General features: G+C 42.7%; 1 protein-coding gene across 6 annotated transcripts in view; it reads right to left on the bottom strand.

The window, feature by feature from the left end:
* lrmp (lymphoid-restricted membrane protein) overlaps positions 1-23,530 on the bottom strand; it is a 28,861-nt gene extending 5,331 nt beyond the window's left edge. For 5 of the 6 annotated variants that reach the window (XM_068586090.1, XM_068586094.1, XM_068586096.1 and 2 more), the window contains exons 1-31: positions 23,467-23,530; positions 21,984-22,705; positions 21,294-21,404; positions 19,533-19,713; positions 18,302-18,360; positions 18,114-18,189; positions 17,491-17,649; positions 17,288-17,405; positions 16,900-16,950; positions 16,644-16,721; positions 15,762-15,818; positions 15,460-15,519; positions 15,045-15,109; positions 14,397-14,490; positions 13,791-13,937; positions 13,517-13,618; positions 12,757-12,899; positions 11,172-11,283; positions 10,080-10,323; positions 8,617-8,663; positions 5,938-6,037; positions 5,239-5,407; positions 4,553-4,640; positions 2,492-2,544; positions 2,187-2,275; positions 1,885-2,078; positions 1,352-1,436; positions 1,205-1,256; positions 1,065-1,092; positions 540-680; positions 30-164 (exon numbers count right to left, since the gene is read on the bottom strand). In XM_068586090.1, the coding sequence (XP_068442191.1) occupies positions 30-164; positions 540-680; positions 1,065-1,092; positions 1,205-1,256; positions 1,352-1,436; positions 1,885-2,078; positions 2,187-2,275; positions 2,492-2,544; positions 4,553-4,640; positions 5,239-5,407; positions 5,938-6,037; positions 8,617-8,663; positions 10,080-10,323; positions 11,172-11,283; positions 12,757-12,899; positions 13,517-13,618; positions 13,791-13,937; positions 14,397-14,490; positions 15,045-15,109; positions 15,460-15,519; positions 15,762-15,818; positions 16,644-16,721; positions 16,900-16,950; positions 17,288-17,405; positions 17,491-17,649; positions 18,114-18,189; positions 18,302-18,360; positions 19,533-19,713; positions 21,294-21,404; positions 21,984-22,650 (3,705 nt within the window). In that variant the 5' untranslated portion in view covers positions 22,651-22,705; positions 23,467-23,530. Of the gene's footprint in view, positions 1-29; positions 165-539; positions 681-1,064; positions 1,093-1,204; positions 1,257-1,351; positions 1,437-1,884; positions 2,079-2,186; positions 2,276-2,491; positions 2,545-4,552; positions 4,641-5,238; positions 5,408-5,937; positions 6,038-8,616; positions 8,664-10,079; positions 10,324-11,171; positions 11,284-12,756; positions 12,900-13,516; positions 13,619-13,790; positions 13,938-14,396; positions 14,491-15,044; positions 15,110-15,459; positions 15,520-15,761; positions 15,819-16,643; positions 16,722-16,899; positions 16,951-17,287; positions 17,406-17,490; positions 17,650-18,113; positions 18,190-18,301; positions 18,361-19,532; positions 19,714-21,293; positions 21,405-21,983; positions 22,749-23,466 lie in introns of those variants that run through there. The other variant, XM_068586092.1, reaches the window with a different exon arrangement.
* Positions 23,531-24,080: the final 550 nt, after the last annotated feature.

Raw genomic sequence — 24,080 nt, 5'->3', positions numbered from 1 at the left:
ATTGTTGACACAAACGAACATCATCCCACCTGGTGAATAGCTCCGAGCATCTCAGAGCGACTGGACACCCTGGTCATGGACTGGATGAGGATGTCCAGGTTCTTCTGGAGCCTCTGGATGATTTCCATGGACTGGGTTTCGTCCTCACACAGAGGAGTCAGAGCCTGCGAGGAGACAGCAGAAGAGAGGGAAAGGACAAGGAGAGAGGTGACGAGAGACACAAATGAACAACCATCGCACCCGTCAGGAGAATTAACTTCAGAGGAAAAAAAGGTAAAAAAAGGTAATTATCTACATTTTCTAAATCGACACAAGAGAAAAGCTGCAGAAAAAGATATTACATTCGTTTTTTAAACTATATGTTGACGTTTACAAGATTCGACAGCCAAAAATGCAGAATATAATTTAGTGAAAAAAATGAGAACGTAAATAAAATTACACATGGCAAAATGAAATGATTTCATCTGGTGATGAAGCTAAACTTCAGCAAGGGCTTCATTCACAGGAAGCTTGAAAGTTAGATACACATGTAGACTGACCTGCAGTAAGCCCTTACAGCTGGAAACCTCCCTGCGGACATTTTCCTCAGCCAGGTCACGTGACCTCTCCTCCAGCCGGAGTCTCTTCTCCAAGGTGAACATGTCGCACTTGAAGCCCAACGCCAGACGCTGGAACTCAGCCTGAATTATTATCGTTTTATTTTGGTTAGTTCGATTTTGGTACTCTGTGCTGGACATACTGTACTAAACACATTTCTAACATTTCCTTGTTTGATTAAGATAAGAGCTTTACCCATTAATCTCCTGCACTTCCCTCTAGAAAAACCTCACGTTTGTATCATTTTCAAACTTTAACTGTCTCCTGCCTGAATGTATTCATTCTCATTTTGAAAACAGAGAACCCACTGATGATACAGATGTGTATATGGCTCTTAAAATACTCTTAAACACACATAAAATATGTCCCGTTTATAGTACAAAAGGATAAAAGAAATCGTCTTTTACTCCGCAATTGCCTGTATTATAATTATAGAACACAGCTCCGTGATCTTATGGCATACATACCTCGATCTCCTTGTCATTAGGCAACAGGCTGCAGATAAAGAGATGACAATGGAGACTCTGTGACAAGTCTTAATACATAAACATATGGATGGTGATGGATTTAAGTGTCAAATTGCGTTATAATGAACACTTGCGCCGACCTCTTTCGGTCCTCTTTGGTGTCATCGGTGTCTGATATCGTCGACGTCTCAGCTAGAAAGGGAAATGATAAGCAGGTGTTTGGCACAACAGATGCAATCCCTTAAAATATTATATAACCGTGTAAATCAAGTATATATTGCACATACGTTCCTTCTCAGTAGCCATGCTGGTCTCACTTTGGTCCTCCTTGGCCTTGGGCTCCTCGATGCCCTCCATGCTGCGCGACAGCTCCTGCAGGTTGGAGACAAACTGTAGTGCGTCTCTCGGCTCATTCTCCCTCTCCGGATCTCCTTTTAACTCCAATTCTGCCATGCTCACATTGCCCTCAACTTCCATATCGCTCCCTTCACAGAGCCAAAGTGAACAATTGATTATAATCTTTCCTTCTCGCTCTTTCATACTCTTACTCACTCCCTCACATAGCTGGAAAGACAGCATTTCTCTTCAGGTCAAAATGTCACGCTGAACGAGACTATTTGCCAATCTTATCACTGACAAGGAAACAGAATCTTGATAATTAAAAAAGGAGTATTGAAGGGAGTTTCATTCAATCTACTCTGAGCCAAACTCAGAATAAAAAAAATAATCTTTAAATAAACTCCAGCAGCAGTCATTTTTAATGGGAAATTATTAATCAAACAGTCAGATGAGAACAAATTGGGAGAAGAGCAGGTCTTACCAGTTCCCTCTTATTTTTGCCACATATTGGGAGAGAGTCCTTTTTGGCTGCACTATCCTCCGATTGGCTGGGGTCAGAGGTCACGCTGCTCAAGCCGTTCTCTGATTGGTTGGGCCGTGTGACAGGCGGTCCTGACGGAGTCGGGCTGCTGTCAGAGACGGTGGTCGCTCCGCTGCCGGTGAGCCGGTCTGCCGCTGGAGGGAAGAGTTGGTGTGTGGGTGGTCGAAGTTACACGTAGATGTAAGAAGGCGGAAACTCTCCTCATCTCCTTCATACACACAGATTTGAGTTCTTCGTCCTACCTTCCATGCTGGCGGCTACTGTTGGCACCTCAGCTGTACTGTCCTGCACACTCTCCTCCTCTTCCACCAACACAGGTAGCAGACACGTGCTGGAACACGCATGCAATGCATCGTTAACACATTACTATAGCATTTGCAAAAAAAATAATCTGAACATAATGTCCCAAAAAAAAACAGTTCTCCAATTTCCCTTTGCAGAAATCAACTAAACCCAAAGAGTAATTGCCGCTGTTGGAAAGTGCCGCAGTGTGACATCCTGCGAGTTTACAAGGTTTCCTGAGCCGACAGTTGAGTGAATCACTCACCCGTCCTCTGCTGCTGCTGATGATCGGTCTGCCGACTGGTCCCGGCTCAGGCTCTGAGATGGACAACAGGACGAGAAGGAGGGAGGGTGTGAGAAAAAGACAGGTGGCCTTACAGTGCATTTTTTCTGCCCCACATAACAAGAAATGGTCAATGATTAAAAGACTTGCACATATTCATGTAGCGTACCTGTCCCATGGCAGTGAAATGCTATCTAAGCTCTGCAGTGTGTCGAAGAGAACGATTGGACTGATTCCTTATATAATGTGTTGCTTCATGGAGAGCCCTGCAGCTCTGAGAGGGTGTGAGAGGTGCTCACAGAACATGTTAACATTAGCACACGGCTAAGTAGTGGAGGCGGACTCAGGCGTACACAATGTGTGAACACACACGCACAATGGAGCAAGGTGAGCACTCGGAGCAATGCAATGGGATATTGTGTAATGAGAATGCATAATATCCGCTTGACACAGCTCAAAATAGGAGAACGCTGCCCTACCGTTACACTACAAAATCTAAGTAGATTTCATGCCATTTTACATCCAAAAAAACTGAAGCAAAACACTGGCTGCTCCTCTATTACCTCTTTGCAGTATCACAACTCGTATCAGATTCAAATACAATGTTTATTAATGTGATTGAATGTCCTTCCTATAGCTATATTCCAAAAGTTTAAGTCATATAAACCCATAAAATGTTGTTCTTCTTGTCCCAGGTAAGGTGGGATCCGTCATGTTTTACTAATGTCTTCATTTATTGTCTTTGTAAAATTTACAATTTCTAAAATGTTTACAGATGTGTTGAGTAGCAGCACAATATAACATTTTGTATTCAATTATGCCATTTTATGTTGAATCATTTCAAAATATTAATAGTGAGACGATACCATGTTTATACTTCCTACCACTAACAAATATGGTAAGAAGTCCTAGGAAAATATCTTTCATTTACAAGTAAAATGGTTTAATGAATATTTGAATATATCCAAATGATTGCCTTAAGAAACTCAACTCCGTCTCTTGGTGGATTAAAACCAGAATCTTAAATAAAAAGAAACCTCGATTTGGCAGAAAACCTTCAATGAGGGTGAAACTGCATTTTATCGAACACGCATACAGAGTCCAAGCCTGCTTTTCTTGGCTGCCTCAGACTCTTCTCTCAGCAGGGAGGCAGTCCAGCAGATAGGAGACAAAATAAACCGAGCTGATCAATCTCTCAGCAGGATGCAAACCAGACTGGTGAAACAGCATCACAACACAACACAGCCTTGGCTCCTACATGAAAACACTGCAGGCCCATCTGAGGTTGGACATAATTACCGTGAAGCAATCGTATTGTATGGCCCACACATCAAAGCAACCCATTGTGAACACTAATTGGTCCAGATATACAGAGCTGATCTACTGTGTCCACGCTTTGCTAATAATGGGCTTTGGAGCATCACAGTTGTCTTTTTCTTTTTACAAATTCTTCTGCTGCATGGTTGTAACCACATCACACACTATCTGCCAGCATTTTTGATAATAAATGAATCACGCAAGTAATTTATCGAGCAAAAATGCCAAACATTTGTTGTTTCAGCTTCTCAAATGTGAACAGTTTAAAAAAACAAAAAATAATTTAGGTCAGAATGACAGTGGTAATCAAACTCAAAGAAAATGTCTAATTTGCATGCTGGTAAATACAGATGGTGTTTTTACATTTTTACAGAGATTTAAAGTCAAGAAAACTTAAACGTATTGAAAAATGATCCACAAAAGGCCCAACCTTGACACCTTTGTAAGCATTCAGCAGTGATTGATTTACCTTGAATTTTCCCCTTTATTTTACACATTTCCCTTGCCCTGGACTCTTTCTCAGCGTTTCTGTGGGGAAAGCCAGCCCTCGCCCTGCCTACTGAACCCCCCTCTCGTTAAAACACACCCGTCACTCAGCTAGAACACAGATGAAGTGGCAGAGAGAAAAGAAACGCGCAGGGTGAAAAAGAGGAAGGGCAGCCGGTGCTGAAGAGAACAGAGGAAGTTGTATTCCCTTATGCATTAAAACACTTCTCTGCTACTAACCTTAGTACGACTCATGGCTGCGGGGCTCGAGTCCGCCTTGCCCTCTTTTCCTTCTTCTCCCGTGTGGTGCTCACTGGTCGGTTGGGTGCTGACCACGGGTGAAAGGTCAAAGGTCAAGCACTATCCATTTTCTCATTCTTGATTTGTAAATTAGACCCGTTCTATCTACGTAATGAGAAACAACTGTTAAAGTATGAAATGGTAAGAGAGCTGAGGAACAGCGTTCGTTTCTTTGTAGGTGGACTGTGTCTATGCAAAGCGTCGCTGCAGAAATACTAATTAGCCTGCACACTCCTCCCACTGCGAGGAAATACCCATTTGACTAGCAAATGTGGACCAAGTCACATGGATATGCAGAAACTCAAAAATAGTGAAGTCAACTGAGTCATGCGGCTAACGCCTGTCAACTTCAAATCTAGCTGGGAGGGATAATTTATACCGCTTTGAAAATCAGTCAGGATGTGGGTAGAGGCTCCGTGGTAATGTCAATTTCCTGACTATGGAAACTTCAGTTTTGTGCCTTTTAGCAGGGATTAGCCCCAAAGCACCAACAGAACAGGTGCGTCTGGATCAAGTTTCTGTTTGAGTATGAAGATGAGATGGTGATCTGGAGCTGTCATTGGAAGAATGCAACACTCTGAATAAATACATCTTGTGTTTGATACACTGGACACACAATCTTTCACCTCTCAGTCTGGGTAATGGTCTCCTCTCGTCCGGGTGATGTGCTGCTGGGGGGAACCATCAGGGCATCTGAGGGACTGGTGTTACTAAGTGTGACCGTTTGTTCCTGTTCAGATGAGTTGCTCAAATTTTGGGTTTGACCACAGGAGGGAGACTCTGCAGTCCCTAGAGCTGGACAAGAGGAAAAACTTAGCGTAAAGTATTATTAATATGCTGATTAAAGAACTACAGTGTTACAGCTTAGCATGACCTGCATTGACATTTTTATTTTATTTAAATGTAGTGGGAAATATATATATTTTTAAACATCCAAGAAGATGTTTCTCCATGTAGTTTACATAGAAAGTAAAATAATCATTAAACACAAAGGACGACATATCCAGTTAATGTGTGTTGCAGTAATGCAGTCACCAAGTACATGACTTAACAAAGCAGTCAAGACGTTTTACCAAAAAGACTAAACAAATGTTCAAAACTATGTTCATACTGTGGTATTTAGTTTGAGCTTTGTCTTGCAATATTTACTAAGGTTTTCTCACCTCTAAACAAACAGCAAATGTACCATGTAAGTCAGGAAATGACTCACTCTTTGGTTAAGTTGTAAATGCAGGCAGTAGAGCGACTAGCTGACAGTTGGGGGAGGACAAAGTTAAAACAGAAAGATGGTGTATGAGCCACAGAGAGAGAGCGAGAAGTCTTACCGTTGTTCTCTGAGTGGAGCAGATCAGGGAGAGCGTCCGCCTCTGGGTGTCTAATGCTGACAGCTTGTGAGTGGGTGCTCAATGGCACTGCTGCCTCATGCTATAAAACACACACACACACACACACACACACACACACACACACACACACAGAGAGCGAGAGAGAAAGGGGTGAAAAGATCAAATAAGCAACAAACATTAACCATGTAGCAAACAGCCGGCACAGTCAATAGAAACAAATCTTTGTCAGATGAGAAGACACTGCATAAGGAGTATAAAAAAAAAATCTAACAGCTGACAGACAGCACAAAGCATCCGTTCCATCAGTGGTGGCTTGTTGTAAAGACCCCCAATTACCATCATCTTCATTAGAATTCAAAAGCAAACATTTGATACTGATGCAGCGATGATGGAGTGTTTAAATTAGTTTTAAAAACCTTGCAGGGATTTAAATGATCAGGCGTTGCGGAGAGCCAGCGAGTAGAATGCATAACATCGAAAATCATGAAGTGTGAAAAGGCATCGAGATCATAGCTCAGTAATGTGTAGTTTAATGAACAATATGTCTTATTATGTAACAGCAAATAATTTCTCTTTCACCCCAGTGTGACCTGAAAGTTTTATCACTGTCATTCTATATAAGGGTACGGCTTCAGCAAAAGCAGGAACACTGCCGCCTGTGAGCGGAGGCTGTAAAGTACGACATGCGAAGAGCCATTTGGTAGGCAAATGGCAGAACGAGGAAAAGAGAGCGAGCAGAAGATTAGATTGTGAAATTAGAGAGGAAAAGAAAACGTGTGTAATGTGATAAACGACTCGTCGACACATCTGAAGTTGATACATGTCAGGGGTCGGCAACCCAAGAACCGTGTTCGCACCGCTGTTGCAGCTCCCAGAGGCTTTTAAAAAATTTCAAATATAACTCCTCTTTTTGAGGTGATATTGAGTCACTGAAAGTGAAACGTGTTTAAATATTTGTTTTACTGAAACGTGCGTCTTCACGTTGTCTAGCCTCTTCCCCTGCAGGTGGCTACTCCTGATCCACAGAGCCCCGCTCTCGCTAAACTATCAACGGATAAATACAAAACAAAAGTCACGGAGAAAAGAAGAGAGTTTAATTCTGCGTGGACGTGTTAATTTGCTTTCACTGCTTTCTAACTTGTCTGCCACGAGAAAATAGCAAAAGGTATGTTTTAAAATAGAAAAGGGCTCCCATCTCTTGAACGGTTGGTCATTCTCAATCAAACCGCGTCCTAAGACCCCTTATACAGATTAGCATGTAAATGTTTAAATTAAAAAAAGAGGTGAGGTCAAAAAGGGATTTCTGACAGAATGCCCCAACTGCATTACCACGTATGTGAGGAAAAGTGTGATGAATGTGAATAACACACCAGACGTGCACTCTGATGAATTACCCATCTCCTGCAACAAGTTGATAATTGTACCTTTAAAAAACATCCTACTTCCTTGAAAACCACTAAGGAAGTGCATATTTACACTATATTCCTAGAAAAGACAAAGATCTGCATGCCAATGGAAACTTTTTTTCCAAGTAGCCGAGTAGCAAATCTGTTTTGGTATCGTCATGCTTCCTGCTGAGAGTTGCATACCTGACACACACCTGGCAGCTGCCGATTACAACAACAGTAATCTATTGTTGGCCTGTGAGCATGCGGAGATCCATAGTCTTGCTCAAGAGCACTTTAGGTAGTTGTTCAGGGTGGAGATAGAAACATTTGCTGAGCAGATGAGTTCAAACCAGCAAACTGTCCCTTGACCATAAATGTAACCCCTCTGCAAATAATTATACTCTTCCTACGATGCAGCCCAGCTACAATCAGTCTGTTCAAACAGAGTATTGTATTACCCTGTCAAACTAAGTTTCTCTTTTTTTAATTAGCAGCAATTTTCTTTTGATTCTTTGGTTTAATTTTTAATATCAAGGTGATACTCAACGGTTTAAATTGTTTACATATTCACTAAACAAAGGCACAGGCAGATGGGTTTCCATAAGGTCAAACTGGTGTCATCTTCTGATAATCACATGTGAGCCATCACAAATTAATTTGAGCATGTGGTTTACAGAGATTGAAAGATACTCTTTGTCTTTTGCCTGGTCTCAAGATATCAATGGTTATTTCCTTAAAACATTTACACAACTTCAGTTAGCAAACCTCCCACTGGAAAAAGGCCTTTTATGGACTTTACATTTACTCTGATATGCTACACATGCTCTAGTTCAGGAGTGTCAAACTCATCTTAGTTAAGGGGCCACATGCTGCCCATTTTGATCTCAAGTGGGCTGGACTAGTAAATTCACAGCGTAATACCGTGTACATAACAACAAAATTTCTCTATGTTTAAATCATTCGTGAAGGTTTTTGGACGATAAACCCTATTTTAAGGTTTTTCAACAATTAGCTACAAACATAAAGACCAAAAAAAAAAAAAAAATCAGCCCTCTGTTCATCTGCCTCGGCTCTCCTGTGCAAATTTCCTCGCTTTGTGACGTGATCCATTTTTAACGACTTCCAGCACAATAATATCAGTGCCCACATCAAGTGTGACGGTGGATCAATGGTTCGCATGTCCATCTTACAAGCAGAGGATCAGAAGTTTGAATTCCAGCTCTGCTAATTAATGCTTTAAAGGACAGGTAAATGTTACATTTTAATTTACCTGCAAATATTGACAGTTCACCTCTGACTCTGTGCAGGCTGCGTGGTCTGTAACAGATAGAGAAAAGAGGTAAAAAGAGACCAAAAATACAAATTTAAGTAAAAATAACAAGACAGAGGAGCTGAAGAAAAAGAATTACACAAAGAAGCTGTTTATTAAAAACCCAAACGATTGTCCACATTATCTACACGGGTTATAACCATCCAGAACAACCCCACCTTTTACCATAAAAGGTCAGACTGTCTATTATGCAAGGCATTGAGTTCAGGGAGGGGCAGAGAGGTTAAAATATCATGCACGGCCAAGGTGGCATTAATGACCACATCCACATTCTGGTTTTCTTTCTCTCTGCCTGCCAGCCGCTCATGCAGGCAGAGGAATGGGGGATTACTGAGCTCACTTCGTGGCCTCAGACCGGTCGTACACCTGGCCATACAAGGGCCTTGAGGAAGAGAGGATTTCACATACTGTGTCGACACACGCACTCACAACCTTTATAAAACCAGGGCCACAACAACCATAGAAGGCAGGGGTCTACTGCCAAGGGCCTCAGAGTGTGTGTATCCTTACAGTGGGTGAGTGTGTGTGCTGTACTGGTACTTCAAGGGTGGCTGAGTGCCTTGTGACTCCCATGGATTACAGGGGGATAATCCACACTTACACTTTCTCTCTCTCTCTCTCTCTCTCTCTCTCTCTCACACACACACACACAAATCAACACCCTAAGACAATAACCGAGTCTGTAAGCCGTGTTCACCTGTAGTTTATCCCGTGAAGCACTTCGTCAGACACAATGAAACCTGAAAATTGGTGCACCAGCTGGACATGCAAGTGAACTTCAAGTCACAGCTTAATGTTTAACTAGTTGGTCCGAGACTAAAACTGCGCTTTTTGGTTTAACAATAGAGATCCAAGAGAGTGTAAGAAATCATTAAAAATATTACTGCGTTGAGTAATTAATACCAATGTGTATATTTATGGCCAACATTAGCTGTGGTTTGAGTTGATGTTCAATTTAGGCATACCTAATCTATAAGAATGTGAATAAAACTGTAATACTCTCACATGAATATGGTGTCAATATTATCATGCTAAGAAGAAGCAGGATGTGGTGGTTAACATTCTTGTTGCATTAAGTTAGCTCAAGGCCTCATTCTACCGCGTTGGATCCAGAACGAGGGGTCAGAATGGGGTTACAAATATATTAAATTATGTTTCGTTTCATTTGGCTTAAGCTTCATGAGGTTCCAGTTAGCCCGGGGATAATTCTGGTGCATACCAGATTTAAAAAAGGCTCAATAAAGACTTTCAGTTCCCAACTTCTTCTAAGACAGCTTTTGAAGACGGTATCCGTTGAAAGCAAATTCATAATATTCTTCAATCGTTAGAATAGTTGCTAAACCGTTAAAGCTGTTGAGCAGTTGGCTGGTGGTCATTATGTCCACCTTTGAGTTCCCACTCACCTGGACCCCCTCCTTTTGCACCATGCCCAGGCCTCGCCTCCTCGGAGAGGACAGACAGAGGAGTGGACGTGCCCCTCATGTCCCCCACTCCAGCTGTGTCCACCACCGTCCACTTCTCCTCCACGTCCTCGTCTTCGCCTCTGTCCATTCGCCCGCCCTGGTCTTTGCTATTCCTCTCCGCTAATTCGTTTTTCAGGAAGTCTTGAAGGGCAAACTCCTCATCCCAGTTCAAGTCATCTCCAGGCTAAAAAAAAAAAGAAAGGGAAAGACAATGTCTCAAAAAAATAAATAAAGGAGTGCAATGGTGAGATGCACAAGAAACCAGAAGCCAGATTGTAATAAACTCCACTTGGGCAAACTCCAACTGCAGGTGATGAGGCTGCAGTTCAGCAGTGAAAAGAGAAGTACTAAGAAAAAAAGTAAATATAACAAACTAAACAGAGATCATATATTATCTTATCTTCTTAAAACTGATCTTTTTGCTTATTAGCAGAGCTGCTCTTCCCTGAATCAGGGCTGTGTAAATTACTTCAAAGTAAGAGCTGCCTTATGTTAAAAAGTCCAACTTGGTTACTGCATGCAGATCCCTCTACATCAGCAGCAAACACTGTGTTTTGCAGTTAAAACAACGGTGCTGTACTGGAAATGTTCAAGCGTGTCAGTGCATTTTGTGCGAGGAGCAGTGCGTAGGTGTGTGGTCGCATCTGATTGTGCCTGTGTGTGGGTACACATGTCCGCCAACTCGGACTCAACGCTCCTCTACCAGATACTCCATCTGTTAGAGTACAGTACGAGCCGTCACTGCTCTCCAAGCAAACACTCCAATATCCAATGTTAATAAACACAAAATCACACACATAAATGATTAAGTTGGAATGATTTCCAAACCCAACAGGACCCCTCATGCCAGTCGATACTCAATCAGTGTAGGTGGAACGTGCTTGCCTCCCAGACTGTATGTACAATGTATAGTGACTACAGATTAAGGTATTACTTCTGAGAAGAGTGGAAGAGAGTTGCTGCTGCTGTACATTAAATATAGGTCGATAGACTGCTGCCCCATGATCTAGCCCAGCCATCCTCCCCTCTGACCTCGTCCTCTGGTGCAGGTGTCTGGCATGAGGCCTCTCTGCTGTCCTGAGGGGTCTTCAGCTGCTCCAGCTCCTCGCACAGCTGCCGCTTCTGGTTCTCCTGCTCCTGCACCCTGCGTGCACAAATACAAACATCATGTTGACTAAAAATAGCTGAGGGATTGTTCTTTTTTCCCCAAGAGAAGAAAGCCCTCCTAACGTTGCAGAGAGCCAGAAACACACATCCACAGAGATCCTAGAGGAGGCGGTTCAGTGGACATACTGTACCCAATCCGCAGGCCCATGCAGTGTCCCATTCTGTTGCCCAGGGTGACCAGCGCCAGTTCTCCGACTGGCCAAGTAACGGTTTCTTCAGTTTTGTAGATCCAGTCCCAGTCCGACCCTCTAGTCTCAAGACTACACCGGATCTCAAACGTGTCCTACAACAAGACCCTGATCCCAGCTCTGTCTCGGAGTCCAGTCTTCTTCTGAAAGGTCTGCATCAGCCCAAATACTAAAGCAGGAGGTAGAACTCCACCTACAATTAGCCCTCTGGTTTTTTTTTTCTTTTTACCAAACAATATGAACGTTCCCGAGTTCACCCTGGTAACTAAACACCTGTAAATCCAACACGGACAGCCTGAGCAGTTATCCTTCTAGTCTTGTACAACTCCAGCTGTTATATATATCTGAAGGGGATGGCCGTCTCCATGAAAACACATACAAAACAGACCCCCCCCCCCCCCCACACACACACACGGCTAACCCATCACAGTCAGAATGAAGTCCAGATTTGGCACCGACTCAGACCTGGTGAGGCGGGCCCTTTGGGGTCATTGAGGTCAGAATGATTGACAGGTCTTTTCCCCACTCAGCACGACTAACTGGCCGACTGAGACAGAGCACCAGAGAGCAGAGACACCCACATTTGCCAGGGTCTGAAATTAATTAGTGTGTAGTGTTATTTATGTGGAGCTTTAGTACATTTTTGAAATATGGACTTCTGACAGGGAGAGCTACTCAAATAGCAGAACAAACATTGACTGCAAAAAAATCCTCTTTACTTCTGCCAAGTAAATTATTTGTATTCATTCAGGACCACGGGGAATTTAAGATCTTGCTCTACAACTACTCCAACAAGCTTACAGAAATGACTATTACCTTGTTTGAACAAGGACGATCTGCTAGGCTAATCAGCTAAACTTGATTAGCTCATCACACCCAGACACTGCATTTGTATTCAGTTCCTAATCAGCTTCTAGCTTTCTTACTTATTCTTAAGTCTTCTTTTGTGGTGTCAGTATTACCTTACTTAGCCAGAAAATGAAGTCTTTAGCTCGGCCCACTGGGGTTTAATTCAACCAATGAGATCACTGCTGCTCAAGACCAACTCCCCCTCAAAGAAAGTTTCCTATCTTATAGTCAAGTTGTCTTTAATTAGCCAACACAAACGTCACTGCAGATCAGCTCCCTTTCACATTCCAATGCTCTTATTTAAAATTTTCCAACATTTTTTTTGTGTTAAATCACTCGCTTCAGCAGCTCACATTTCTGAATGTGCACTCATTTTACCTTCCACACAGTGCAGACAACAAAGCCTCTCTCACCTGACTGAAAGGTGCAGGATCTCGGTGCGGGACCTCCTCATGTTACTGGCCATTTTGATCAGCTCCTTCTCCAGTGAGTCTGTGTACTGGGCCAGCTGGTCTAGGCTGAGGGCCCAGTGGGCCCTTCTTGCGTCCAGCTCGGCCTGCACCGTTTGTGGGAGGAAAAAGGCAGAGGGTCAGCCGCGCAGCCCGAATAGCTAGGTGCGTTTCACACCTCCAAAAAGTTCTGACACCTAACTGTAACAAAATATTTCCAGGTCAGCCGGCACACGCAAGAAACAGAAGAACGACTGGTACAGCTCTGCTCCACTAATGGTTTCCGTCTCATTTGCTATGTTTTCTGCTGTATGGCAGTACGTGGCTAATGAATGCAGAGTGGCAACAATGCAATAGGAGGGGGGAGAGAGAGAGAGACCGAGAGAAAGAGAGATACACAAAGTTGGAGGGAGGGAGGGGAGTGGGTTGTGTTCATGGTACAACACACTGACTAAACAACACTGCTTGGACGGGGCCTGTTGGAGAGTTATATAAGTGAGATATCTCTAGAGAAGAGAGATGGTGGGTGGAAAGGAGAGAACGAGCAGTGATAGAGAAAAAGAGTGCAAAAAGGTAGAGGGAGCTTAAGATAGAAATCACATTACTTCATGATTTATATATTTAAAAAAGGTGCTCTTACAGGCACCAACTGTAGTGCTCTAAAGAAGCAACTTTTCTTTAGCTTATGTTTAGTGTCTGGTAGGTCTGTGAAAGTGTATTTGACCTGGAGATTGGCGTCAGTGTTGCCTGCAGGCTGTGTGCAGTCTTCCAGCAAGTCTCTGGCTGTAGACAAGATGTAGTTGGTTTCTTCTGTAAAATCCTTTTTCTACGAGACATAAAGAAGACGCATGTTGTGTCAAAGAAATACTTCAAGATGGAAAGTCAAGAATCTAAAATGTCTCATGCGCAACAGGGTTACATGCATTTAAAAACCTGTGACATACTCTTCTCATTGTTCTAAGTGCTGGTCAGGACTTGCAAACTTAAATCACACTTACTAGTGTATTTATGAGGTTCTTGAACTCCAGAGCCATGTGTTCAGGGTTGGGGCCCTGCAGCATCAGCAACACTTGCCGGTCCAGCGTTTCATCCAACGGGGAGACACAGCTCATAGTGCTTGACAAATAATCAACTCCATGGGAAGCCTGCAAGCGATATTTACACAAACTAAATAATTTAAACACGTTATCCCAACTTATGTTTGGACAGTGCTTTGTAATGTGTGAAATATGTGAGAAGCCCTCCAGTTAGTCAACAAAAGGTTGTGACTTTAGGCGAAGAACTTCTCAGAAGTGTGGAGGCAATACATACTGGGATTACATAACATTGCAAAACTAGCTGTGCCTGTTAAGTGTGGATGACGCATCTAAGTAGAGTCCATTTGAGTTCAAAAAGATCCATCCCTTTGGCTAGTACAAGGAAGTTGACAAAGAGATGCAGCAGCCGTGAATTCTCGGTCAAGAATGAGAATAAATGTCTGAATTAAGAGAAAATGTAAGAAGATGGAACTGTTTTATAAGCGATTTGAGGATGGGATCCAGATCAGAAAAGAGATCAAAAAAGAAAAGTTGATGGCGTGAAGACAGTAAGGGAGTGCTGCTGACCTCCAGTGGTGACTGTGCCAGAGCCAATTCTGTCTGTAGGGATCCTGAGCTGCTCTGGTTCAACTTGTAGGCCACAGACAGGGACAGGCCAGCCCTGAGAGACAGGAGGGCAGGTTAGGTGTGGACTAGTTGTAAACAAAAACATTCATTAGTAAAGGTGGTCATGCACCATTGTTTCACAAAGTTACAGACCAGAACCAACAAATACATTTCATTATGAATAATACAGTTTGAGTCTTAAGAGGGTTTCTTTTTTTCTATAACTGGACAGTCTGTAAAGGGTGGAGGACGACACAGAAGAAAATATTATCCATGTTGGATAACCCGGACCACCCTCTACACCACCTACTGCTCTGCTGTCACAAGGACAGATACAGATCATCCTGCCCACTGCAGTGAGACTTTGCAATAAATCACACAACTACAACACTAGGTTTGTTTGGTTACATCTAAACATTATTTTTTTGTTCTTTCATTTATTATTAAATTGTTTGTATATGTTGTGCTTTTTTTAAATATTGCTTTACCTGTAACTATAAATGCTGCTGTAGATTAATAAAGTAACCATCTAAATTCATAGTTTGAAATCTCTACTTCCCCTTAATAATGCCGACCCCTCCACTCCCAGGTTATTCTTGGCTCACTCACCCAGACAGGTATGGGTGCATCATCTGCATCTGGGTCTCCAGCTTGCTTTTGTCTGCCCTCAGAAGCTGGAATCAACAACATTGTTTGTTTTGGTAAAAGTACGGACGTGACAAAATTACCTTAATTGAAATTTGAAAATCACATTTCAGATCACAAATATCCATATTGGAAATGAAATTCCCACCTGAAGTTCATGGTCAATATTTTTTAATCCTATTTAAGTGTTATTTTTATCCATCCTTATGAGAATATTGTTTTAAATCTCATTTAACATGATTAATCATTGCTGCACAAAGCAAATCAGATAATCACTGCCTGATTTTGAAGTAGAAGCAGTAATAGAGCATCCATGAGAAACTAGCAGGGAGGTGCTGAGGCATAGAAATTAAAATAATGATAAGTTCAACCCACTGACCTCTGTGATGGAGGAGTATTCCTCCACTGTTGACTTCAGCTCATTTATTTGTCTTCTCTTCTGTAAAGAAAGTAAACACAAGACCAGTTTGAGTTTTGTAGAGAAACAGAAAAGAGGACAATAATCTGTTCCCATTAAACCAGATATTAAGTAAACAAAAAAACTAAAATTTGCAACATAATTGGTAGCTGACGTTTACACTGAGCTGGTGTTTTGCTGAATGGATTCAAGGAAATGTATTTCAGTGATCAAAACGGCCACAAGCAACAGTAAAATGGACACTTCAAACATACAGCACTGACCTCTTGTATCACAGCTTCCTTTTCACTAACGACGGCATCAAGAGTGTGAATTTGCTCCTGAGGACAGGGAAAGGGAAGTTACAGAAAGCCCTGTACGGTAGCACGATCAACACAGAGATCCTAATGAACCACGGACAGCTGAATGTGAGGAAGGAAAAAGGATTTTTACTATTTAGTGCAGGAGGGCGAGGAAGAAAGCATAAAGACAATGACACTGTGCGACAGGCGCATGAAGAGGCCGAGTAGAGATGTAACAAACAGTAAAATCCAACTACAATTACTACAAAGTTGTACGTCTCCACCAACCACTCACATTGCAGTTTACATCCATGTCTGTCCAGAATCTACTACATTACATGCAGTGAAGACCTGCACAGAATTGATAGGGTAGTTTATTTTTTGGTGACGTTATCACTACATTGACATGTATGACCCCAAGGACAAACATGCAGTGGTCACTTGGAGAACGTGCTCACTTTATAGAGAACAGATAGATGACTTTTTCACGTTAAACTTAACATCAGCAAAGCCAGAGAGCTGGTGGAGGACAACAAGAGGAGCAGCAGGTTGTCATTCAGGAGGAGGAGGTGATAGAAACGGCATCTTTGATAACCCTTCTCGTCCCCTCTGCAAAGAGCTGTGGCAGATTGGCAGCTCGCATCAGAGAGGATAACAAACGTGATCAAAGCCTGGAAGTTGTTCCTCATCTTAGTTCAGGGTTGAACGATAAAATATCTTGTTTGCTGTACAGCTTGTGAAGCCTCGTGGCATTTTCTAAAATTTTGAATTTAAGGATAATTCATTTGACTTGACTTTGTTAAGCTTTCTTGGTCTTGCTGGGCTGTCGACGGCGTAGACATTATACTGGAGATAGGACAGTACCTGAAGGTTAGTGTTGATGTCACACAGCCCAGTTATCCTCCTCTGAAGCTCGTCCATCTCCATGGTGACCTTGAAGTTCTAGGAGCCATCAAAGGGGAGTTGGGTCAAATGGTCACGTCCTTTTATGTACAAACTCATAACAATCTCTCTGCAAGCTATCTATGAATGGACGAGCACTAGTGATTCCCTGTGAAGTCACTGCATTGACTTTACTGTAAACTCCTCTGACAAACGTTTTCTTTGGACAGTGGCTTACCTCTTCCTGAAGAGACGCGATCTTGGCAATGAGACTCTGGTTCTCCCGCTCCTGAAAATAAACAAAAAACCATCAATAGCAACTATGGAAATGCATGCTCAATCCTACATGTTCTGCTCTACTACCAAAACTCTGCACATCTTTTTTTTAATGCCAAATATTTTCTAAATGTAATGGCATACAGAATGTTTAATGTCATACACATGGCTGACATGGCTCCATTTTCCTGCTTCGAAAGGCCAAGTTGAATGACAAGAGTTGCTGCTTATTCTTTTGGTTTGCAATGCTGCAACTGTCTAAAAACAACCTTGTAACAAACTTAAGTTTACTGTATGGACTGAAGCATGCATTTCATAGATCCTCTTTGTGTTGCCCGAGTTTGACTGACCACATGTTTGCTGTGTGCTGAGGCCCGAGCCCTGCCTTCCTCCGTACAGCTCAGAGTGGACTTCATGTCCTCCACCTCGTCCTTTAGCATCTTCTCCTTCTGGGCCAGCTGCTGGTTACTGTGCGAGAGGACAAGCAGATGGACGTCAACAAACCTGATTGCACTGAATCAGTTCTGCATATTTGCATGCCAGTGCTGCTTACAGCCTGGCCTGATTGCGTAGCTCCTCATTCTCCTCTGCAAGCTTCTGATTGCATTCCTCCATGCCCTCCACCGCCTGCTTTAGCTTCCTAACCTCCTCCAGGAGCTTTTTGTTGCTCATCTGAAGGTCAGCAACACAATACACCAGCTCGGATGTCTCACTGAGGGGAGATAGAAACACACAGGCATGCTCTCGTACATTTGGCTTAAAACATCCACTTTCAGATAGTATTCTACTCAAGCAAATGTAGAATGTTACATGACTTTATGAAATAGTATAGTAAACAGTATCCATGCAGGGAAAATTCCTTTGGGATTATTAATAATACCTAAGGTTGTGTGTCCAAATAGCATTTTTTTCCCCCACTGTGGCCAAAACTATTTTCTTGCTTGCTGTACACAAAAGTGAGGCAGATATCTGTATTCACAGGTATTCAACACCCACCCGTACCCAATCCCCAACCTCATTGGACAAGGGTTCCCCCTCCACACAAATCCCAGTATCATCCTTGCATAATGGCTAAGGCAACTTCGCTGTATAGATCAAGAGCAGACGCGGGTCATACAAATAAAAAGGTATAGTACTGCCTATTTATGTACAAACATGGACACACACCACACTTACAATTCTGCTCTGGATGCCTCTCCTCCAAAGGCCTCCAAGCTTCCTGAGGTCACATTGAACAGCATGGATCTCTTGGCTAACACACACACACACACACACACAAAAGATATTTTAGGCCTCATCTAAATCAGGTGTGTACAAAATAAAAAGTGAAAAGCAAAGAGATTTGTGATTAACAACACACTCACCAGACAGGGTGTCCCTGAGTTTGACTGAGTCCTGGGTGATGTCATCAGTTGTCTCTTCCCTGAGATGCAAGAAAGACATCCAACATCAAACTCAAGGAATCACACTATGTTCACGATTTGGCAGTCAGGCACTTTGCCGTTGCTTTTAGACTCCTAAAAACCTTCTTTTATTAAAAAAGAAAATCATTTGTTGAACTGTCGTTTGTACCCGGCAAATTGAGAACTAAAAAAACAAACAAAATAACTCTGCTCGGTCTGAAACTCTTCCTCTACGAGATGTACAAACAGACCCAGGGTGTACTGCAAAATGCGCTTACTGGTTGCAGCTCATTTCAGTTATACTAGTGTGTGTGGTCAGCAACTACTATTTTTAAGCACGTCTTCACCCACAGTTGATGCAGGGACCCTTTGGTCTTGTCAGTAACAAGATGAATCATCACCAAAATTGGACCTCTATTGTAGTCGTTGCAGCCCTAGGAAGACTGAAATCGTCAGCCCACACATCAGGCCAATTGTGAAACACCAGAACAAAATGGCTTACAAGCTTCATCTCGACCAGGTTCGTCACAACACAAAACACACACACAAAAATATACACAGAAATATTTTGACTTTTAATTTTAAATCTAGTCACGTCAACTACATTTCATGTAGCCCTGACAGCTGGGGGAGTATGACGCAGAATTTCCTCTGAGAAAAAAAAAGACACCTTGTTAAATGAAGATAACCACACAGCTGAAACTATGTTGGAAACAGTCTCATACGATGCATAATCCGCCTACACAAATCTACTTGCATAACTCGCTCTTCCTTGAAAGGCTTGAAAGACATCACAGGGCCGATAAAGATGGTGCAAGGCGTCTTTACCTTTAGATGTGAAAGAGTTTGGAAACTCTACAACGACAAATATAGAATAGAATTTTATAGAATAAAAGAAAATATGTAGAGAAAAAAAATCAAGCTACTAATTTATTTATAGGGCAAACTGTTTATTCATCTTTGCTCCATCTATAAACTCTAAATCTCTGTCAGTTATCACACTTTAAAAGTACATTTTCTCTAAAGTTACCGACAACTGTCAAACCTACAGTTTAAAAATAGGGACTCCAACTAAAGCCTGACTTTATCTCGGATGTTCACTCACCAAACTAACCACACTGAAAATCCAATTTCTAAGAAATCAATGTTTTTGGAATGAAGCCCTTGAAATTTGACATCAGCTTTTCAGTACCCGTTGTTGCGGCAGTCATCAATCCACTCCTTCATGACGGCGTGGTACGTATCCAGGTCAATGGAGACGTCTTTGTGTTCTGGATCGAGCATGTTGCAAAGGTCCTCTAGTCCGCTGTCTTCTGAGCTGCGACTGGTGGTGTGCCGCAGGTAGTCCACAATGTGGGACACAAACACTCTACCTGAAAGATGACGGACACAGAGACACTCAAGAAAACCATCATCTGTCATCACCGCACCGGACACTTTTATCCCACTGGAACGGTGATGGCTAATATATTAGAAACGCACTTCTCATTACAATGTTTTGGGGTTAGTTCAGTTACAGGTGAAGGCAGAACACAGTAACCATAGACAGTCAAAATGATTAGCTATTTTATTTCAGTCCTTGTCACATTTTTTAAATGGCATTTTTTAAATCCTTTTTCAAACAAACTGTGGACTAGTTTTCTCTCCTCTGACAAAAACGCTTCAAATTACATTACATGTCATTTAGCTGACGCTTTTATCCAAAGCGACTTACAATAAGTGCATTCAACCGTAAGTATGAACTAAGAACAACAGGAATCAAGAGAGTTCAACTTCTTAAATAAAGTCAAGCTGCTAAGTGCTATCAGTAAGAGCCATCTAAGTGCTGCCTAAGTGCTGCTGCCACTGTCCTTATTCAAGGTGTAGTCGAAAGAAATGAGTTTTTAGTTTGCGGCAGAAGATGTAGACACTTCCTGCTGTCCTGATGTCAATGGGGAGCTCATTCCACCATCGAGGAGCCGAGACAGCAAACAGTCGTGATTTTGTTGAGTGGTTAGTTCGCAGCGGCAGAGCGACAAGCTGATTGGCTGAAGCTGAGCGGAGCGAACGAGCTGGTGTGTACAGTTTCACCATGTCCTGGATGTAGGTCGGACCTGATCTGTTCATAGCACGGTACGCAAGTACCAATGTTTTGAAGCGGATGCGGGCGGCCACCGGTAGCCAGCGGAGGGCGCGGAGGAGCGCGAGTGAAATTCGGGAGGTTGAAGATCAGTCGCGCTGCTGCGTTGATAAATTACATTCATCGAACCTCAGACATCTCACCAAAACTCCTTCACTGGCAATACTCCATGTACTGTACGTTCTACCATTTTCACAGGTTTGCATTAGGCTACTAGTCCCGAAAACTGGTTCCACTTTATAAAACAACAAACTAACACAAAGCTGAATTTGACAGAAATGTGCTATACTTTCACAGCAATAGAGATTCAACGCATTCAAAATCTAACAAAGTCAAATCATACCAAACATGGCGGGAACGCATTTGAACTTACATTTACTGCTAATTTTATTGGATTGAAGTAGATAGAAACAAATCACCTGAACAGCACAAACGTTAGAAGAGTCTGCAACTCTCAAATGGTAATCTTCTTGTAAAACAATGCCCACATCCTCCATACTTTTTTACAGATATACCTTTGACTGGTCCTACACCTCTGCTGCACAAGATGGCTCACTCCATTAAAATACCGAAAGAACGCTGTACTGATGATAAAACCTATAAATGGAAGAGATTGTGTTGCTAATGCTAGGAGGCACAAAAGGAAGACAATGCTGACACTGTGCGACTGTTGGGAGCCGAGGGAATTACTTCTGCCTTCTCCACAGAAAAACACACGATAGTATACTCAATGACGGGTTGTAATTAGTAAATTAGGCTACTGCATTCAGCTTGCTGGAAGACTGAAACGCTGGACCCAGACATAGATGACCGTGTGTGTTTGTGTGAGATTACCTCGGCGCTGGGTGTCGCAGGCATGGAAGATGGTATCGAGCAGATTCTCCTCACAAATGAGGCTGATTTCTGCCATATTTTCCTTCCTGTTTTCAGAGGCCATCGAGGATCCTGAGTATGGAAATGCAACATGAACACAGCAAACAAAGAGTGTATTGAGTGGCATAGAAAAAGAAGAAAAAAAAGCACATGATGCATTTTCAGACAGACACATTAACAACTGTAACAGTGTAGTGATCACATACTCTCCTTTACAAAGTTACAAATAAGTAAGTTTGAGGCTACAACTAAAAGCCACTGGGCCACTCCCTTAACCCTCGTTCTGTCACACACAAAGACTTGAGCTTTTAAAAAGGTCGGGGACAATCTGATCCCAGATTTGGCATTGGTCATTTAATAAAACATGTTTTCATTTTGGATTATGCAACATGCAGGCATACAACTGAAAATAATGTAAGTTTTGATCTAAATATTGACAGAAAAAAAGACTTCAAGAAAGGACAGAACCAAATTTAAACTCTGAATGAAAAATAAAAAGACCACGATGCCTGGAGCCTTTGGAAATTGCTTTTCTGGTTGGTGATACAGCACTACGAGGAAAAGCTTAGAAATTCACATTTAATCTGTTTTTGTTTTCCGCTGCTTCAACAACCTGCACATCCCAGCTGGCCGACAGCCGCTCCTACCTACCTCCATCTCCCATAGACAGTCTTTTCACAACCAGAGCGGGATAGGACAGCTCACAGTCGGTTGAGTCCGCTGAGCAGAAGTTGAGGTTGTAGGAGAGGGTGCTGTGGTTTGGTGTGATCGTACGACTCAGAGGCGTCGTGCTGCTTGGCCTCTCGCTCTCAGGCTGCACCGACTGTGGTCCTCGTGTGAATGTGAAGTAAGGGCTGTCTTTAGACGGGCCCATTGGCGTCGAGCAAGACCCCTGCCATGTCTTAACCTGTCTTAAATCACTCCCATCAGCACTTTTCCTCTCGCCTAGAGTGCTAGTGATGGTGTATGTGATGTTAGTTGGCGTGGAGGGGTTGTATGCTGGGGTGGAAGGAGTGAGCGGAGGGACAGAGGCACCCAGGCTGCTCCTCTGGGAAGCCGCAGAACCCATCCCTCTCCCCTTCACGTTCTCCTTCCCAGTCTCCCCCTCGTAACTGTAGAGGGTACTCTTCTTCAGGATGGTTTCCAGGTTTTGCCGGAGGCCACTCTGTGGGCTGTCGTAGTTGTTGGACGAGAGTTTTGGAATCTGAAAAGGGGAATTGGGCTTGCGGTCACCACGCCACTGAATGGTCTGCAGCTTGCGGCAGATGCTGTCCACAGGGTTGTGGCGTCGACTGGACTGTGGCGTGCAATAGTCCATGCTGCTGACGGCTGGGCTGCAGTGCTGGCTTCCAGGCTAGAGGAGAGGCTGAAGTCTGAGGCGAAAAAAACCCAAAGATATTTAATTGAATTGCATGCACAGGAATATAGAAATGTAAACATTTAAAAAGATAGATGACCAACACCTCTGGTGCACCGACTAACTGTCACATTCATTCAGTCAGAGGCAATAAAATCAGCAGGTAAAGCTGCAGTCGAACACAATAAATGTCAGGCATACAGAGAACACTTGGGGATACTTTAGACTAATATGGAGTAGCCCAATATGAACAATGAGCGTGACATAACGGGGACTTACGTTTGAATTCGCCTGAACCACACAGTTTAATAAAAGGAGCCAGAAGAAATAATGACACGAGTCCAAAGAAATTGCTGTTCATGCAAATAATTAGTGTGGTCAAATGCAAAGCATCGCCTGAAGCCCCAGGTGCGCAAACGAGGTAATCAATTCAAAGCTTTTAACCTTTGAGACAATATATTTGCATTTGCAATACAAGTCTCAGCTTTGGAAATAAAATGCAAACTCGATAATTACATTTCATTACGGTAATTTATTTTTACATTAAGCTACACTTTCAGGGGGAAATAAGCACAAAAAAGCCTTAAAAGATTTAGAAGCTAACAATGAAAGCGTCGACAGCTAACGTTACACGGCTTTTCATTTAATTGGTCAGCGGCTCGTGCGCAATTGTATCCCCATACAAACACCATGCACCTGCACACAGAGTCGCAAACAAACGTAGCAACGTGTTACTTTGTCAAACGGCGTTTATCAGGCATAAAACAGGTATTTTACCTCGTAACGCTTGAGGGAGCAAATATCCACGTCGAAATGTGTGGCTACCTGTAAAGACGCGCACACGAGAGAGAGAGAGAGAGCGCGCGCATGCAGTTTGAAACTCAGCGCTCGAGACAGAAAGAGTTTAAAAAAAGAAAAACCCTGGTGGTTGTTCACGACACGAAAAAATGAAGCAGCACCTCCTCCCTGCGGCTTGAAGGGCACACAGCAGCTAATAAACCAGGCTGCAGGCGAACTTCATAGTTTAGTTATATTATAAGTTATCATAACCTACTTAGAAATCGTTGTGCCCGAGCATTGTCCGTCCCCTCTTTTGTAGTGTCTCAACTAACAACGAGCCGACTACCTGCCACACAGAGAAAAGTTCCATATTGCGGTGATAATCTCCATTAAAAAAAAAAATAAACAGGACCAAAAGAACAAGAAAGAAAGCAACAAACAAACACTCCTATTAGACAGGGATATTGAGCTGCTGACGTACTTTGTAGTAGCTCAGTGTCAGCATGCCAGAGGTGTTGAAATATTAATTGGGGTAATTTGCATGTTCGTTGTTTGTGACCACAGTAATGGGACTGGTTTCAACCTGCAGGCTGTAAGCGGGTTAGCGTGAA

Source organism: Clinocottus analis, unplaced genomic scaffold (assembly GCF_023055335.1).
Source record: "Clinocottus analis isolate CAN_PGR_092001 unplaced genomic scaffold, fCliAna1.0.p SCAF_20, whole genome shotgun sequence".
Classification (NCBI taxonomy): Eukaryota; Metazoa; Chordata; class Actinopteri; order Perciformes; family Cottidae; genus Clinocottus; species Clinocottus analis.
This window is presented reverse-complemented; position numbering and strand designations above follow the sequence as displayed.